Raw genomic sequence first — 18,845 nt, 5'->3', positions numbered from 1 at the left:
TTATTTCTAACATACATACGTTTCGTTGTATAGTGTTTAAACAAAGTAGATGACTAGGATACTAGAATCAGCCGGTATCAGTGTTGTTGCCTCGATATTCAGTGTTTTTTAGACAATATAAATATCAGTGTTCGTATTGGCACCGGAATCGTTGGAGATAACATTTTCATTTACTACTACACAGTATTAAGATGTATAATTTAAAAGGTTTGAAAAAATATTATTATATATTATTCATCAGATTTATACTTTATACACGAGTGCTTCAAAATCAACGTATGTAGGTCAAGTAACACAACACAATAAAGTGAGTACGTAGAATTTTGTGTTTTCCGCATTTGCGACATCTTCTAATTATTGAGATAATTTTTTGCTGTTGTTACTTATTGACCAGCATAGCCTTAATCGCTCCATCTACATAAAAACGAGAAATTTTGAAAATGCATTACGTTTATGACGTGACCATCCAATCAACTAATGAAAAATTTTAGAAAATTCAATTCGTAAGGGGGCAATAAGTGGAAGCGATTTTTTTACGATGTGATGTGATTGTGTCACAAATGTGAAATGAGGTATTTAGACTTTTATTAATATATATATATATATATATATATATATATATATATATATATATATATATATATATATATATATATATATATATATATATATATATATATATATATATATATATATATATATATATATATATATATATATATATATATATATATATATATATATATATATATATATATATATATATATATATATATATATATATATATTATATATATATATATATATATATATATATATATATATATATATATATATATATATATATATATATATATATATATATATATATATATATATATATATATATATATATATATATATATATATATATATATATATATATATATATATTGGGTTGATGCAAAAGTTTTGACCGTTTTTTACATATATTTTTTTAATTTTTTTTTTTCTTGTGTATTATTTATTTAATAAATTATATAATTTTCATCAGTTCTTATAACCTTCTCCCATCTTTCTATCAACTTATTAATACCAGTAGTATAAAATTCCGTGGATTTTGATGCGAAAAATGAAGCAAGGGATGTTTTTACCTGCTCTATTGAATAATTTTTTTCATCATTTAAATTTTTTTGCAGTGATCGGAATAAATAAAATTCAGAAAGAGCAAGATCTGGAGAATACAGTGGATGCTTGATAACATCCCAATTTAACTCATTTAGCTTGTGTAGGGTCATCATAGCCACATGTGGTCGCGCGTTGTCGTGATGAAACACTGCCCCTTTTCTGTTTACCAATTCTGGTCTATCCTTTTGAAGGACCATGTTCAATTTGGATAAATGCTGACAATATCGTTCTGCTGTACTTGTCTTATCGTGTTCCAAGAGTTCAAATTACACAATACCCTTATTATTCCACCAAACACAAAGTATAACTTTTTTTATGGATTTCGGCCTTCGAAGTTGTTAATGGGGCTTGTCCAGGTATAGTCCAATGTCTTTTTCTTGTCACGTTGTTGTACACGACCCATTTCTCATCTCTCGTCACCAAACGATGCAAAAAAGGTTCATGTTTTTGTCTCGCACTCAAAGCAATGCGCGTTGAAACACGATCCAATAAATTGGCAGCCGACAATTGATGAGGTATCCAAACGTCGTACCGCGAAACCATTTCCATACGCTTCAAATGTCTTAATGCGATTGTTTGGTTGACTCCCATCATTGACACAATCTCTCTGATGGTTAGACGTGGATTGGTGTCAATTATGACTTTTAATTCGTCTTCATCAGACTTCAATGGCCGCCCGGTACGTGGTTTATCAATGAGTGAAAAATCTCCAGATCGGAATTTTGCAAACCATCTTCGTACCTGTCGAACTTTGATGACATCTGCTCCGTACACTTCACAAATGTTTTTGGTTGCCACACTCGCGGTATTGTCTTTACGGAGTTCATAAAGTAAACAATGACGTAAATGCACTTTATCGAACGACATTTTGAAAAAATACAAGGGGTTATTACTGTACTCTGGCCAGGCCAAAACTGAATAGAAAGTAGAGGGAAAGTACCCTTTATACAATGGAATCATAAAAAAAGAAGATACTATTCATAATTTATGAAAAAAAAAATTTTTACCTGGGATCATAAAAAACGGTCATTACTTTTGCATCAACCCAATATATATATATATATATATATATATATATATATATATATATATATATATATATATATATATATATATATATATATATATATATATATATATATATATATATATATACATATATACATATATATATATATATGTATATATATATATATATATATATATATATATATATATATATATATATATATATATATATATATATATATATATATATATATATATATATATATATATATATATATATATATATATATATATATTTCGGTCGTCACGGTGACGACCTGTTTTTTGACCATCTTTAAAATGTTGGTATCATTGAATTTTACTTTTCCCTCCAAAATTTCCTCGTGACTTTATTTTCTTTTAACCGACGGAGAAGGTTTCTCGATCGCCTCAAAATAATTTTTCCGAAATTTCAAGTCTGGGAGAATATTTCTCTCGAAAAATTATTTTCATCGAGAAGCGCTCTCATCGAAACAATTCAAACACTTAAATAATCGAAACGTTTCGATTATTTTAGCAATCGTATATTTCGATTATTTTTCATTCGATTCCTGATATCCAATCAGATATGATATGGCCTTGGCTCGGCTGAAAAGTAGTAACTCAGCTACAGAGTTTTTTTTCTTGTCAACGATACCTACTCTTCCTTAATATGTATAAGCAGCAAACGGTAGAGATCTAAAATTTTCCGTGGATAACGCGTATTCATTTTCTCAATATGCGTTCCTTTGGACTGGGTACCTACACAATTCAATTCATTCAAGGACATTATTTTGACATTTCAATATTTTGTATGTAAAGGGTGTATGTATACATACTTGCAAATACATGTATTGCATTATGATTATGGAACATAATATTATGCAGATTAATAATGATGTGCCTATTGTGCAAATGATAGGAGAATATAATATAATATATTCCATAAATAAAAAGTTTTTTAAAAGTAATATTAAAAATCTTAATAGGTTTAAGGAAAATCAAGATGAAAACAATATGTATACATGTAAATATTTTTAAACTACTCATTTTAATACTGATATGAAATATGTCTTTCATTACTTTCTGAAAAGAACGAGAAATCATTAAGTCAATCCATTAATTTCCTTTAAGTGTATCTAGGACACCACATTTCAATAAATAATTTCCAAATTTGTTGTGATTAATATATATTTTTAAATTACAAAAAAAAACAACAACAAAAAGCTAATGATTATGCTGGTATAGTATTATCATATGAAATATACATAAAATATAACATAATATAATGGTTGACAGGTCCAGTTAATATATCCATTGGAATAAGTGTGTTGAGCGCAGCCGCTTTATGGGAACTTTGGAAATATTATTCAAAGAAAGAAAAAATGCCTACAAAATGGCGAAAAGTTGGAACATTATCCGACATGATGTGTTTTCCTATCAAATCTTGTGGAGTCGTTAGATTAAATGAAATGGAATGTACACTACTAGGACTACGATCAGGTTCCCTAAGAGACAGGTATTATTAATTAATAATAATTTTTCATAATATCTACCTTCCAATATAAAGATCTGAGTCATGGTGATTCAAGATGAATCTACAAGTCCATGCATTTTAAACTCACGGGATGAGAAACCCTCTGTTTTTGATGCCAAGTATCTAAAATACTCTATGAAAACAATATAGACTGAAACAGATCTCAAGTTATAAAATTTATCCTCAAGGACTCATAAACATACTGTGTCCAATATAAACAAGTTTATGCTCCTTCACTTACATTATCTGTATCCCTTAATAATAATCACCTTGCCTTTTTAAAGTTATTGTTCAAGCTGACACACTGTTGATCCGAAACGGTGCCCTATGCACCAAGCTTATGGCCCGTGTATTGTGTACAATACCAATTTCAAGTGACATGTGTATATGTAATACTATTTTATGTATTAATTTTTAAATCAAATCCAAATTTTTTGTCTACTAGGCTGTATTTTATTAAAAAAACATATAAAAATTAATATTGTAACAATTGTTTTGCCTAGTTATTGCATTTTCAAATGAATGACTTTTTGTTAGAAAATGTCATAACTAGGTGAAACAATTGTCACAATATTAATTTTAATGTGTTTTTTTTTTTAAATAAAAAACTTAGTAGACTCAAAAAACCTGTGTTTGATTTAAAAATTAATGCATAAAATGTATAATACTAATTTAATTTCATTTGTGTACTTTTCAAACTCTGTTAACATTCCTCAATAAGTTGGTATTAAACAATTAGTTTGTTTTAGATGTTTCATGGTTACTAATGCTTTGGGAGATTTTGTATCAGCGAGAAAGCAGCCAAAGTTGGTTCTTGTCAAGCCGCAAGTTTTAGGTGACCACCTTGTGTTGGAGGCTCCAAATATGGAAAAACTTAAACTTGATATAAAAAATGATTCAAACAAAGAAACCAAAGTCAATCTTTGGGGAAGAACACTCGATTGCTTAGACAGTGGAGATGAAGCAGGCAGGTGGTTTTCACGGTAAAAAATGAATTCTTGTACTGTTTTATTACTGTTACAATAGTCAGATTTTATGCATACAGACGGTGACGTTTGTTTTGCATTGTATACTATTTTTTTTATAATTTCGGAATAAACTTTCAAGCATGGCCCTGCTTCTACATGGGCCAGATCAACTTCTAGGGTAAAAAATCTTATAATTAAAATATAACTTTGTTTTAAAATCACTATAAATTCACTATTTATAGTGATTTTAAAACAAAGTTATATTTTAATTATAAAATGGAAAATCACAAGTTAGTGCTTCAAATATAAATTATATTATAAAAAGGTTAGTTTACTGTCTCACCTACAGAGCGATAGAGCCACATGGAGTCCAGTTAAAGTGTGTACACATCGCTTAATTTAACTCAATATTTCCTGAGACATGCTTGCATTTGTGTTTGCTACATATAAACAAATAAACAGACTGGTCATCAATAGTTAAGTTTTCAGTTTTTATCAATAATTTCAGCAATTTTGTTTTTGAACACACATGTTGTTTTATCATTTCATCCTTTTTCTCAAGTAATTTTTTTAAGGAAAATATTTAATCTGACTGCTCGGACGGTATTTAAAAAAAATATTTACTAATTTGTCATTTACTTTTGTTTTCAGTTTCCTTTCGGGACAAGAAAGTGGTTATAGATTAGTTCAATGCCCTCAAAATCACAAAAAAATGCAAAAGAGTAGAATACACTTTATCAGTAATGATGATGCGGTATGTATAATTTAATTATCAATTGTGTGGGTGTATCTTAAAAACAAAAGAATTTGTTTTTTTTTAAAATATATATTTTGATTTTGACTATGAAGCAACTTTCACAATTTCACATAAGTATTTTTATACAGGCGTCGTGGCATAGTTGGATAGATGCTGGACTGCGAAACTGGCATCGCGGGTTTGATTTCCGCCAATTGCAAAATGAATTGAAAAAAATATTTATTTTCAATTGGTCTGGGTGTTTGTTATGTATTTTTCACATTTACCTTCCCTATCCTTACTATCCTACCTGCAGAGAAGCCTCTAAAAATAGAGACTTTGCAGGTGATTCCTTAAAAAAATAAATGTGATATTGACCTGTCTGTTAAAAAAAAACTAAAAGTAAGTATTTTGCCTGTTAAATCGGTTGTTGTTTTCAGTTGGTTGACAACATGCCATCTTTGAAAAATGCATCTTACGATTTTCAATATTTTTTTATCGTTATATAAAATGAAACTAACTGTAAAAAGCAAATTAAGTTCATGAACTTAGTACATATATTGACTCTCATACAAGCACTTATGTATCTCTCTGATAAGTTTCAACATGAATTTCTTCAATTGATCTTTACGACCTCTACTGTAATGGGTTTGATATGCAAGTTAGATGTTTTTATTATTATGCTACATATGCTACTTGCACTCAATTCAGTCACGTAATGCCATTTCTGTTTTTTTAGGAGAATTTACATATACAATATAAAGCAATCTCACAATTCCTATTTGTTTTTGAATATCTGTTATAGTAAATGATTCTTTATCAAATATGCACGTCTAAATATATAAAAAATTATTAAAATTTAAAAAAAAATGTAGGCCATGAACGAAAAGTATAAATATAACAGGATCATAACAAAAAACCTTTTACAACATTTTGAGTGTGTCCAAATACTTGTTCACAAAATCAAAATGCCCAGACTTCCATATTCTTCTTCATCTTTGATGAGATGTCAAAAAATAATATAAAAAACCTTTTTATAAACAGTAGTCTAGTCTTTATGCAAATTTGAGAATTATTTTTTTCCTTTAAAATACCGTAATAATTATAACCACTAGAATCAAAATATTTCACAACAAATTCCTTACTAAATTTATATGTATTGTTCTTTATTTCAGGGAGCCTTTCCTGATTTGACTTCTTTCACTATCATAAATTCAAGTTCCATTGATGATCTCAATTCTCGTCTTCCTAACCCAATATCTGCACAGCAGTTCCGCCCAAACTTCTTGGTGGAGGGACCAAAGCCCTTCGAAGAGGATTACTGGGAATGGGTTAGAATTGGAGACGTCGTATTCAAAGTTGTCAAACAGTGTACCAGGTAAAAGATTACACCAAATTTATACAATACTAAATGACACAATTAACTTGAACATATTTAGGTAGCATTATGGAATATTTCATGACTTAAATGGCACGAGTGACACTGACCAATGATAAATTGATTTTTATCTATTTATTGCAGATGTATAATGACAACAGTGAATGCAGAAACGGGTGAAAAAGATAAAGCTCAGGAACCACTGGCAACTTTAAAAATGTATGATTTGTTAGCACAACAAAAGTAATTATGTAACATTCTCAATTTACATTTACTAATATACACATAAATATTTTTTGCAGGTATAGAAAAAGAGATGATCCAAAGTTGATGGCTTCTGAAAAAAGTTCTCCCATAATGGGAGTTCACCTTGGGTTACGCAAAGAGGGGTTTGTTAAAATTGGGGACACTGTAGAAATTGCCTAATTTTTACTACATATTAAATTTCCCACAACTTTTGTGGGAAAATAGAATCTATGAAATATCAAGCAGCAGAAATGTATAAAATTATTTTAATGATAATGGAAAGCTATGCAAGCACTACAAAGGGTTGTTGAAGATTTGATGGGTAAATTTAATTTGAGTGTTACCCAACGTTTTCCAGTCTAGTGATTGCGCAGTCCTAGTGCTAGAAATGGTTAAATTTACAGTGTTGGGCTGCCAATTAGAAAGTTAAAGACGTCTTTACCATAATTGCAATAATTCAGGAGACAGCAGAAGCCCTAGAACTAGAACCTAATACATATAAGATCCCAGAATCATCCACAAGATGCATACTGTATATGTATGTATAGAAGTTCTCCGTATTTCTTGCACCATTTCAGTTTTGCTGAATAATTCTTATCAGAAGGGGCCATTTTTATTTGAGAGATAAAATATTCATATTTCATCAATCGATTAATTGGTGCTTGGATAAGAAAAATAATGAATTAAGAAATGCTGAGGGTTAATATGCCCTGGACTGGTCAAAATCAAATACAATATGTACCATTTGGGGATGATAAGTATCAGGATATTCATTTAATATAAATTGAGTATTCATATCCACATATTTATTAATGTTATTATATCTAAAAAATAATAAAACACAAAAGTTAAAAAGAACTTTTTATTACAAATACTCAATACAATTCACAGAATCGACCATTAATGAAGTTGTAGCCAACATGCTTTACTCTAGTCGTAAAAGAGGCCGGCCACAAGTTTCAAGACCGGTATAAAACAAAGCTTATTACTCGACAATACACCAGAAAAATAGATGCTCAATTTCATTAACATATTCGGCATTGAATAATATTAAATTCTTAATACTTGACAGATTATTTCTTGAGAGGAACGTGTGTCTACTTGTATCCTTGTGAAGGTTCCAGCCCCGACTCCTTTGGTGAGGCGCTCGGGATTTACTACTAAGCAACCATTTATCTCCTGTAAGGAATAATAAGACATTAAGTTTAACTTATTTTTATGCCTAAGTAAAAAAACTCTGATGTGAAAAGAGTAAAATACTTATTATCCAAAACCAAACTAAGCAATGACTTTAAAAGAAGTCATTATACTTTCTTTTTTTAATTCGATAGCCTGTGTCAATCCCAAACCCGTATATAATAGAATGACATGTATAAAATAAAGATAAATAAATAATAGTACTTCAGTAATGAACATAATAATGATATTTTACATAAGTAAAAATGAAATATGCTTCAGAGTTAACTTTGTAGAGTAATAAATATTATATATAAAATATTCTCGAAAATCATCTTCACAATTTGAATTTCCAAATGAAATAAAATTCACACCCCAAACAGTTTCTTCTTCCAACAATCCCGCACTCGATGGTGCATAGGGCACCGTATCATATAAATACAATGGTTATCTTGATCTTTAACACATGAAAAAAAGGTGATCAGCCCTTCGTTTCACGTCCAGGATAATATTGAATAAACATTAGAGTGAAAACATCACTTATATTTATTTGATCGCCCCCTGGGAATCGAACCCAGGACCTCCAGAACGGTAGCCGAGCGTGCTGACCATTACACTACGGAGGCGGACTGTTTAATTTACAAAAACATACTGGCCAAGAGGCTAAATGACTGAAAGTCTTTATGCTAGATAGCATCGAGTTTCACCTTTTTTCCCCGAGTTTCTCACCTTGGAAAAATAGCGGAAATCTGACGGTAGAACAAGTAGGTGCGGTGTAGTGGACATGTGCGCGTGTTGGTTCCACAGGGCCGCATCCACCGCCAGCCCGGCACTCGGGGGCCACAGAGGATAGAAGCTCTGCTGCTGCAGTAAATGGCCGGCCAGTCTCCCCAGCTTGTCGGGGCCTTGCGCTGGTCTAAAACAAGATATTCAATAGAATTTTTTTTTATTTTTATTAACATAAATTATATACATTTATTTAAAATAATTTTAAACATATTTAAAATATTTTTTTGCAGAGACCCACCGTGCCACCTTGTGTGTCTTATCAGTGGAGTTCTTTTTACATACGTTTTTCATTGTTTTTATCTACAATATTTAAACCTAATATACACACAAAAAAAAAGAGAGAAAACAAATTTAAAATATAAACTTTTTTACAATTTTCATAGAATTAACTCTTGATCATTTACCCATTTCTTTATTTTTCCTTTGTTCCATATTTTATTTTGACCTCTAACCTCCGTCAGCATTATAATTTATATTTGAAGGTACTTTGTGATTCCAATCAAAATATATTTTTTTTAAATCACTATAAATATTTTATTATAACTTAATTATAATGTCTACCGGTTTCGAAGCTAATCGCTTCGTTTTCAAGACTGATTAATACTAAAACACAATCTACTTAAAAAAAAAATTCAAAATATTTTGTCTGTAGGTAGGAGGTTGGGTAGATCTCAAGTGACTTTATTTTTTGTGTTGATTAGAAGTCAACATCCCTGATTCCTTTTTACTGTGACTACTCATCAACACAAAAAATAAAGCCATTTGAGATCTACCCAAGCTCTTTTTCCTAGCGGCCGAAATATTTTTAATTTTGATAAGAAGATAGTGTTTTAGTATTAACCAATCTTGAATAAGAAGCGGTTAGCTTGGAAACCGGTAGACATTATAATTAAGTTATAATAAAATATTTATCGTGATTTTAAAACAAAGTTATATTTTAATTATAGAATTAAATTTGTTTGAGTAAAATTATACAATTTTGAATGAACTGAAGCATTCCAGGCCTTTTTCAATTTGGGTCGCGAGTTTCAGAACTCATTCAGTTCGCCTTAGGTAAACATAAATGTACTAGGTAAATTTGTTTACTCACAGTGAAATTTCTTCCTTGCTTAAATGCATCAATATATCTGTGGAAGTGAGCCCTATTGAAACACCTCCAATATTCAGGGTGCAAGGATCTGGTACCAGCCGTAAGTTAGGATAAGTTTTTCTCAAACTGAAGGCGGGAGTCGGATAAACACAGGCGTGGAAGATATCCTTCGACGATGATGCAAATACCACTTGGGTATAAGGACTGAAATAAAAAACATGTTAAGTACACGCACAGAAAAATAATGAAACTAAAGTAGGTAATTAATTAAAACCAAACCAAATAATTCAGATGAAGACACCATAGATATTTTTCTGGGCTGTTTTACATTTCGTTTGGACTTTTTGCTAACCAAATGCACTGTCCATGATTTGGGGTGACATACGGTCCAAAAGGTTTGCGAAAAGTGCAAATGACAGCATAATTACTTAAAAAATGCTAAAAATCTAAATATATAAACCTAAATGTTGAAGCTAAAACTCATGGGTTTTTATGTTAAGAAATTGATTTATTTTATATGTACAGAAAGGAAATAAGTACATTGGCAGGCTTATTGCTAAAAAGCAATAGTGATATTGATCAAAATATTTGATACCATATACATGTAGTTGTTTGCAATTGCAATCAGAGAGTAGATAATACTTGAACATTTAAAAAAACATAAATTACAAATTTACCTGGAATGTTCTACAGCATTCATTACTTTCTCAACCAATTTCTCGAAGAAAGATTTGTAAGTTTCTGCTATCGTGTCGTCCTTCACCATTTGGTGGTTGGCGTCCACAAAGGGTCCCAGAAGTATAAAGGCGTGGGGTTTATTCTTTGTCACATACGTTATCAGATCTGTCAGGGGGTCGTATGTGAGACTATCGGACGTCGTGTACGGGCCGCAAGCCAACACTATTTGCAAGGGTTCTGAAATACATAATTAAGGCACTATTAATACTTTAAACTTGACAACAGCTTATACCTGTGTAAATTGATTTTGATTAAAAATATATATTAGTGAATTCGTATTTACCACTGAGCGAGTCTTCAGAATCAATTTTAACAGGTTTAACAAACGAAGCATCATAATATATTTCCTGCGCAACAAACTTGTCTCCTCTCATATTAAGGCCCTTCATTGCAACTATTTGTCCAGGAAATAAAGAATACTGCTTCAATCTGAATGAAAATTAAATGAACATGATTAAACAATTATTCTATGTATTAAAAAATAAATAGGATCTCACAGCTTAATTGTGAGATTGATTCTATAGTTATAAACTAAAAATTAACAAGTATAAACTAGAAATTAATCTTAAATTAGCAACAAACAAAAAAAATGTTGCCAATATAACATAAAATAAATTTGATAAAATGATACAAGTACCTACTCAAATCTCACCAAAAGTCTAATTTTTTGAAAACTAATAGATGTTTTCTTCTACAGATGAAAAGTAAAATTTGAAACGTAAAAAAGTAAAAAGTAAGGGTTTACTTTTCACCTGTATATGAAAACATCTGTTCAAAACTAGTCGTGTGTAATGAAATAAAACTCATTTAGTGCCATTATACAAGTGATTAATTTAAAAAATCAACTTGTCATTCCACAAAGTTAATGCCGAATCAATAAATAATATAAATTGAGTATGTTCTTACTGGTCTAAGTCTACCGAGATACATTGTCCAGAGGAATCCTCCCAAGTTCCTTGTAATAATACAGATTTAGGATTCAATCTGCCATTAGCATCGCAATCTACGCGTCCTACAACAGTCACAGGGACCTGTAAACAAAAATGTTTAAATAAGTAAACTTAAACAGTACCAATTGCTTTTAGGGGTTAAAAAGGGTAGTAGGGTTACGATGGAGTATGCTTTGCTGGAAAAAGTATGCTTCTATAAAATGATATAATTTATATTTTGTATATTAAAAGCATTTATAACTTTGTGGTATGGTAATAAAACACTCTCCTTATCATCCATTGTTTAGTTTGTGTAATACCACTTTTATAAACACTTATTCCTGACTACTTTTGAAAATATTCATATTGTGATTCGTTTGTCTTCTTTCTCTCTTTCAAAATTTTATTTTTATAATCCTAATAATGATATCCCGAAACCGTTAGTCACGAATAAGTGTTTATAAAAGTGGTATTACACAAAGTAAACAATGGATGATAAGGAGTGTTTTTTTTTTGTTGTCAATATAATTTACTTTGCTGCAATAATGTTAGCTACACCATTACCAAGTCCAACTCTCTAGCATCGTCGAGTGGTCTTCTAGGGCTCGCAAACCCTGGGCAATGTGGCCACTGATATCAGTGACATAACATATAGAGGGTGAATGGCGACTTTCCAGCACTATAAAACTGGACACACTCAGCTAAGGGAATGTAACCCCGACATAAAATCTAGGACATCACTGTGAAGAGAAACCAAGTCATAGCCCTGAGTCCTGGGCGACCTTTCAATGGGACAGGGGTGCAAAGAATCTCCTGGTCTGACATAGCGAAGCGCAACATACGTATAGGGAGATTGGACGGGGATCAGGACTATCGAGGGGCTGCTTAGAGCTGCCCAAGACAAGGACAATTACTCTCAAGTAATAGTCGACTTCAAGGGGACCTGACAACACAAACAGAAGAAGAAAAATTGTCTTTGCTGGAAATTGAGATTGATGAAAGCCTATTGAATTAATTTTTATTTATGCTAGTAAAAAACTGACAATCTATGGTATTTTAATCAGCAAGAAAATACGCACCTGACTTTTACTTCTCACAGAAACGGACTCTTTTACACTAGCCTTGTGTAAAATATGTTGTGATAAATATTTTATATTACTGTCAAGTAAACCCGCTTTTTCCTGGAGCAGTTCAAACCCATACCTAAAAGTCCAAAGTACAAATGTTATAATGCTATATTTAAAAATATGTACATAATAAATTAAACACAGATTTATTGATTCTACTAAGTTGTATTTTATAAAAAAAAAACACATAAAAATTAATACTGTGACAATTGTTTTGCTTAGTTATGGTTATTTTAAAACATTGGTTTGAAAGAAAGAAATAAATTGCATTAAACCTTACATGGCTTTGGTAGAAAATATGGTTCCGGCATGGTTGGGGAGTTGTATAATTTTGCAAGTCTCTCCAATGGTATTTTGCCAAGTGCAAGATTCAAGTTTAGCGTTGTCCCCATAGCTGCACAATACATCTCCGGAGTTCGTACGCGAAGAATATTTTGCAGATTGAGATCTGTAAAGCGAAGTAAAAAATATTTGTTTTGAACTCCTTACTTTTCAATAACTCACTTCTTTTTTAACCCTTATAGTGCTGAGCTTATTTTCACATATTTTGCATAAATTGCTAATTGCTTTTTATCATCACTACTTGACGAATTCGAAATTTTGTAGGTAGAAATAAAAAACTTACTTAAAAAAATACAAAAATCAATGTTAAATTCACAGCAAAATAATTTTAAATGGTTATTTATAAATGTTATTAACTTATTAAAAACGTTATACATGCGCGCGCTAAGACACGTCCGTACAGGTCGATACCAAAATCAAAATGCGCAATAGTCGGTATTCCGACGCACTTTATACGCATTAATAGAGAGTCCATCTACCGACGGTTCACACTCTAAGGGTTAAACCATATTTTTATTTTAAAGAAAAAAATATTTTTACGGTACAAAAATGGTGTTTTAACAAAAAAAATTAATTACATCAAATGTTACCTGGGTTTAAATAAAATTAAGTTGAGCCTTAAGGCCCAGTATTCGATAAGTCACAATAAGATATGTTTTTTTACTTATACAACAATATACATTCTTTAGCAAAATTGGGTGTGAGACAACGTCCAGCCCTAAGTGCGGCCGGCCACGTAATGATTTCAACGCTTGAGATCTAGGCCATGGGTGACCAACCTTTACAGCAGCTGGGCCAGATTTTAGAAATGACATTTTACACCAGGCCGTAAAACAAAATTTCTCCTATTATTCAAAGCAAACATATAAATATATATATATATATATATATATATATATATATATTTTTTTTTTTTTTTGAAGATACAACGAAAATGAGAATCAAACATATTTATTAAATTAGAGTTAGGCAATACAAAAATTATCAGCTTTACTAGTTGACGCCATTATATGGGTCTTGAAATTGTCACGATAGTGAAATACTTCCATATATGGGATATGATACGAACTACGCACGGTGAAATGTTGTTTTAGTGGTTTTATGTACACTTAAAGAAAAAATATGTGAAATGCTCCGCGGGTTGCAAATAGACACTCGGCGGGCCGCGGGTTGGCCACCCTTGATCTAGGCCTTAAAGAATTGTGTTACTTACAATGACGGTGAGTAGGTGACCGGACAGATGGAAGCGGGCGTACTAGATATATCTCCTTTGGCATTCCTGGTTGTCGGAGTCACCAAGTCTCTGCCTCCCTTTTTACTCTTGATATACAAAAATGGAGAAAAACTCTTGACATTAAAAAGTTAACATAATATAAATTCATTTATTTATTAAACGTCTTGTACTTTATTATTGTTACGAAGCAATATCTTCCAGACTTTTTACTACAATTTTGACCAAAAATACAAAGATATTTTACGGAAATGTTTTCTCACAAAAAAAGTTTATATGTTTTTATATGTGTCGCATACTTTCAGAATCTGCCAGATCCAATTTTATAAGATTTTTAAATAAGTAAATCCGATAAATACTCTGTCGGAATGCCAATTGTGGGTTTTATTGTGTAAAATATTTATATACTTGAAAACCCTGATAAAAATACTTATTAATAGCGTTGTATTTCAAATTCCGCTATATTCATGGAACTTGCCTTCTGACCCATATCGGCCAATCACGGAGCGGGGATAGGTCAAACATTAACCGGATCCACGCGGCTCGCATAACCGTATGTGTTTTAATAAAACATGCCCCATACGCGGCTGACATAACCGTATGTGTTTTTACTTTGCTCCAAGTTTCGAACCTCAGTTCAACTTGGAGGGATTTTTTCATGGTGTGGAACTTTGGATAAAATAATACGTCAATCCTTGGCCTTGTGACATCTGTTAAAATATATGACTAATAATTTGTAACATCACAAGGATAAATAAAAGAATAGATCCCTGATTTTTCTTGCGGTCGGTAATTAGTACGTACCATAATCATGCCCTATATCTGTCTCACTCTCGACGCTACTCATCGCCAGCGGATAAGAGTGACACACGATGCGTGCTTTGATTTATTTATGTTACGATCTTATTTGTTTATACTACGATATATTTCAAGAATAATGTGACACAAGTGTATTATAGAGTACCAAAAAGGCACAATGAATCCCATTGAACGTTTTTGTTTAGGAAAATAAATCGTTTCTTAACTAAATACATGATAAAAGTAATCATTTCAAAAACGGCGAAATACCGCCGCGTACGGGCGTCTCTCAGGAACAAAGTTGACGCGGTTAAAAGGTTAAGATGAAGTCAATATCGGTTTGTCTCGTGTTTTTTTTAAATACCAAAAAAAATCTAAAAAAATGGGAAAATTCTCCATTTCATAATATTTTATCTAAAGATAGACAAATCTTTGAAACATAAATGTTACCCAGAGAATTTTGTATTTTTTGTAAAATCGACTTACATGGATCTGGCGAATTTTGAAAGTAGGCTACACCTATTATGTTCATTCTTCTTTACTTTCAAAATCAATAAAAAAACATTCATTCATTTTTGTTGTATATAAATTTAATAAAACAAAGATGTTCACCATTAAAATTGATAAAACCTTAAATATCTAGTAAAAAATTAAAATAAAATTATTTAGAGATTTTGATGGTCTCCCTGTATATTGTAAGTTTTGGCAATGGTTGAATCAGCGTTGAGAATGTTGACGGCTGCAGACGAGTATGGATCTAGTCACAGATAAATGGCAATGTACACTAAACTCATACTTGCCTACAATTATCACCAATGCTGACACGCTGTCATCTCACCTCAACTTCTTGCACATTTTACCAGCAATGCCCACCGGCCGGCCTGATGATGCCCACTAGTGAGTAAACGTTCTCGTTACTTGTGAAGTGTAATAAATTGTGTGAAGTAAAATTATACATGACTTCACTTTATCATCACATAGATGTGTAACAAATTGTATGAACTAATTTTACTTCACTTCACTCTTTTTATTACTGCAGTGTTAACACATTTCGGAAAATATCATATCTTTGTGATAAACAACGATTCTGAAAGCAAAAATGGTGAAAGCGACCATTACCGAGACGCGAGAAAAATAATAAAGTCACACAATTTTGATGTCCCACATGCAAAATGCATTTTTGTTCTGATCTCTGCTTTGAAGATTTTCACACAATTTCGAAATATCAATCATGTCCGTTTTTTAATATAAACTTTAATTTAAAATATTTTTCTAAATTTCATTTTAATTTACATGAATTTTTTAATATAACGCATTTAATAAACACTGAAGAATAGAATAGACTATATGACAGCCGCGTCTTCTATACAACCGCCAAATTTTCTGCTGCGAGTCCGTTAATGTTAATATTTTTGTGTAAATATACCATAAAAACATAAAAGGTAAAGTGAATTGTGTACTGTGAACATCTATAATGGATATCCGAACGACTTCCGAAAGTTTCACTACAAAAAATAGGCAAAAATATGCTTTTTTTGTCAAAAATATTGTATGTAATGTAAAATAATGCAGCACGGGACGAAAAGTTTGACACTCGTAATTGAGCAGCTTAGAGGTTAAGGAAAATTCGCACTGACGTTCATTTACGTCCATACTCCCGGACAGGTTAATGCAGTTGTGAAAAACACGGAATGGTGAAGATTCACGAGAAGTCCAGAGGAATGAATGTCGATGTAATCTGTAGATGCCAAACCAATTTAATGAGTGTAGGTCTAGTCACAAATATAACATCACTGTGCGATAGATCTACACCCACTAAACAGGAAGAGCGAATACCCTTCAGCACAGTTTCTGCAACCGAACATTATTGCACATACATATCTGCAGATGTACCTACCTTGGGTGTTGTGCAGAGGTAATCCGCTATCACGTCCTCGTTCGAACTGAATTCTAGATTTAAGGAAACTATGTCAAAAAAAAAAAATTTTGGCGTAATTTTGCACAGTAAAAACATTGTTTTTTTAAATGTCAAATGCGTTTTTTGTTTGTTTAAGGTGTTTACTGCTTTTATATTAAAATAAAGAAATTATTTTATTGACTGCATACGTTGTGAATCAACAAAAAAAAGTAATTTTACGAAAATGTTTTATAATGCTACTAATATGATATATTAATTCTATTTCTCATATTTAATATCACCCTGGACTGGTACTAGAAGCGCAGGCCTGATGACCTTACCTTGCTATGATGCAGTGCCTTATGGACCATTGGGTGTGTATAGGGTTAAAAGAAAAAGATTTTTTTTTAAATTGGTACTGACTACTATCGTGAAAATAACATAAAACTAGAATTTAGTATTACATTAAGTTATACTTAAAATTTCCGGAACAAGACATCATTGAATCGCAGTATCTTGTTTGAATATATACAATCGGTCAAATAGTGGAGGAAGACCACAGCACTCGAAACATATTGGGGATTTGCTTCTAGACACTTTTAAATTCGTAAGCATGCACTAAAGTTTTTAATGTACATATAGTTAAGCAGATATTTACGAAATTGTGCATTTTTTAAATAATCTGGATATTCATTTATTTATCTAGGATTAACTTTCACCATCCATCCCAGTAAATATTCTGCATGTTGACTGTCGACGTTTAAAAAGAAGAAAGGAAACGACCTGGTACCGAAAAGACATGGCGCGACTAAATTGCATAAATGACTAAATAAGAACGAAGAAAATCTCATTCGTTGTCCAAAAAGTTAATAAATAAACATTTTTAAACAGACAAATCACATTATTAACTCGACATGATTCAATTTTTTTTATTAGCAAAAGTTAAAATTGCAAATGAAAGTTACCTACCTGTTGATGAAATTAAAAGTTTAGAAACCGTAAACCAAAGTTACTAAAGTACTTCGATTTCGATTGGATTTTACGTATTTAACGACCGAAAACTGCAGAACTTAAAAGAAACACATAAATTTCATGAAAAGGATACTCAGGATTACTAGCATGTTGATACACAGAATGCGGGACAGTGTCGGCAAGCGAAGCGTGGTCTTTGACTTCTTTAAAACTTTTTTCAACATCTTTATGGGAGAATTCCCTCCTTTCCATCAACTCCAATAACTGAATAGTGGGAGCAGCCCCATTGTGATGCGATAAACTAAATGCCATCCATTGTTCGGCAAATGCTTCTGGATCCAAACCATTTGAATTACACAAGTCAACGCCTAGAAAGTAAAATAAGGTACACTCAGCGACAACCTTGAGTACTATTTTATAACATTAAAATCTACGTGATATATATACTAAAATATTTCAAATTACTTCAAATGTAATAAACTACTCTTATTTTACATTTTTGCAACACAATTCCTTCGATTTCAACTCCGAGCATCAAAAAATGCTCGGTCACCGACTCCTCGGAGGCCATTTTCCGGAAGCAAATTTACTAAAAGACCGCGAATCAACAAGTTTTTGCTATAGACAACTTTTTTGAGTGGATCTTTATAGATCGATATTTATAAATCGATATTTTTAATAAATCACAAAATGTAAAT

At 31.4% G+C, this 18,845-nt stretch overlaps 2 protein-coding genes across 8 annotated transcripts; one reads left to right on the top strand and one right to left on the bottom strand.

The window, feature by feature from the left end:
* Positions 1-51: 51 nt before the first annotated feature.
* LOC148312038 (mitochondrial amidoxime reducing component 2-like) lies at positions 52-7,931 on the top strand. 6 transcript variants are annotated; one of them, XM_088277792.1, is made up of 7 exons: positions 52-207; positions 3,493-3,712; positions 4,480-4,713; positions 5,350-5,452; positions 6,610-6,812; positions 6,957-7,031; positions 7,115-7,931. In XM_088277792.1, exons 1-7 carry the CDS (start codon positions 192-194, stop codon positions 7,236-7,238), a joined length of 975 nt encoding a protein of 324 aa, XP_088133918.1. In that variant the 5' UTR covers positions 52-191; the 3' UTR covers positions 7,239-7,931. The 6 variants fall into 6 exon arrangements, with proteins under 6 accessions (XP_088133918.1, XP_088133919.1, XP_088133916.1 ...); XM_088277793.1 differs by having other exon boundaries at positions 52-307; XM_088277790.1 differs by having other exon boundaries at positions 52-311.
* On the bottom strand, positions 7,907-18,743 carry PolA2 (DNA polymerase alpha subunit B). 2 transcript variants are annotated; one of them, XM_088277788.1, is made up of 12 exons: positions 18,613-18,743; positions 18,281-18,515; positions 17,176-17,221; positions 14,463-14,569; positions 13,188-13,355; positions 12,860-12,983; positions 11,758-11,882; positions 11,135-11,280; positions 10,791-11,028; positions 10,114-10,317; positions 8,964-9,150; positions 7,907-8,237 (listed from the first exon to the last, which is right to left on the bottom strand). In XM_088277788.1, the coding sequence occupies exons 2-12, from the start codon at positions 18,457-18,459 to the stop codon at positions 8,109-8,111; spliced, it is 1,653 nt and encodes a 550-aa protein (XP_088133914.1). In that variant the 5' UTR covers positions 18,460-18,515; positions 18,613-18,743; the 3' UTR covers positions 7,907-8,108. The 2 variants fall into 2 exon arrangements, with proteins under 2 accessions (XP_088133914.1, XP_088133913.1); XM_088277787.1 differs by having other exon boundaries at positions 18,643-18,743.
* Positions 18,744-18,845: the final 102 nt, after the last annotated feature.

This window comes from Brachycentrus maculatus, unplaced genomic scaffold (genome assembly GCF_059751285.1).
Source record: "Brachycentrus maculatus isolate JH-2025_06_01 unplaced genomic scaffold, ASM5975128v1 h1tg000050l, whole genome shotgun sequence".
Classification (NCBI taxonomy): domain Eukaryota; kingdom Metazoa; phylum Arthropoda; class Insecta; order Trichoptera; family Brachycentridae; genus Brachycentrus; species Brachycentrus maculatus.
This window is presented reverse-complemented; position numbering and strand designations above follow the sequence as displayed.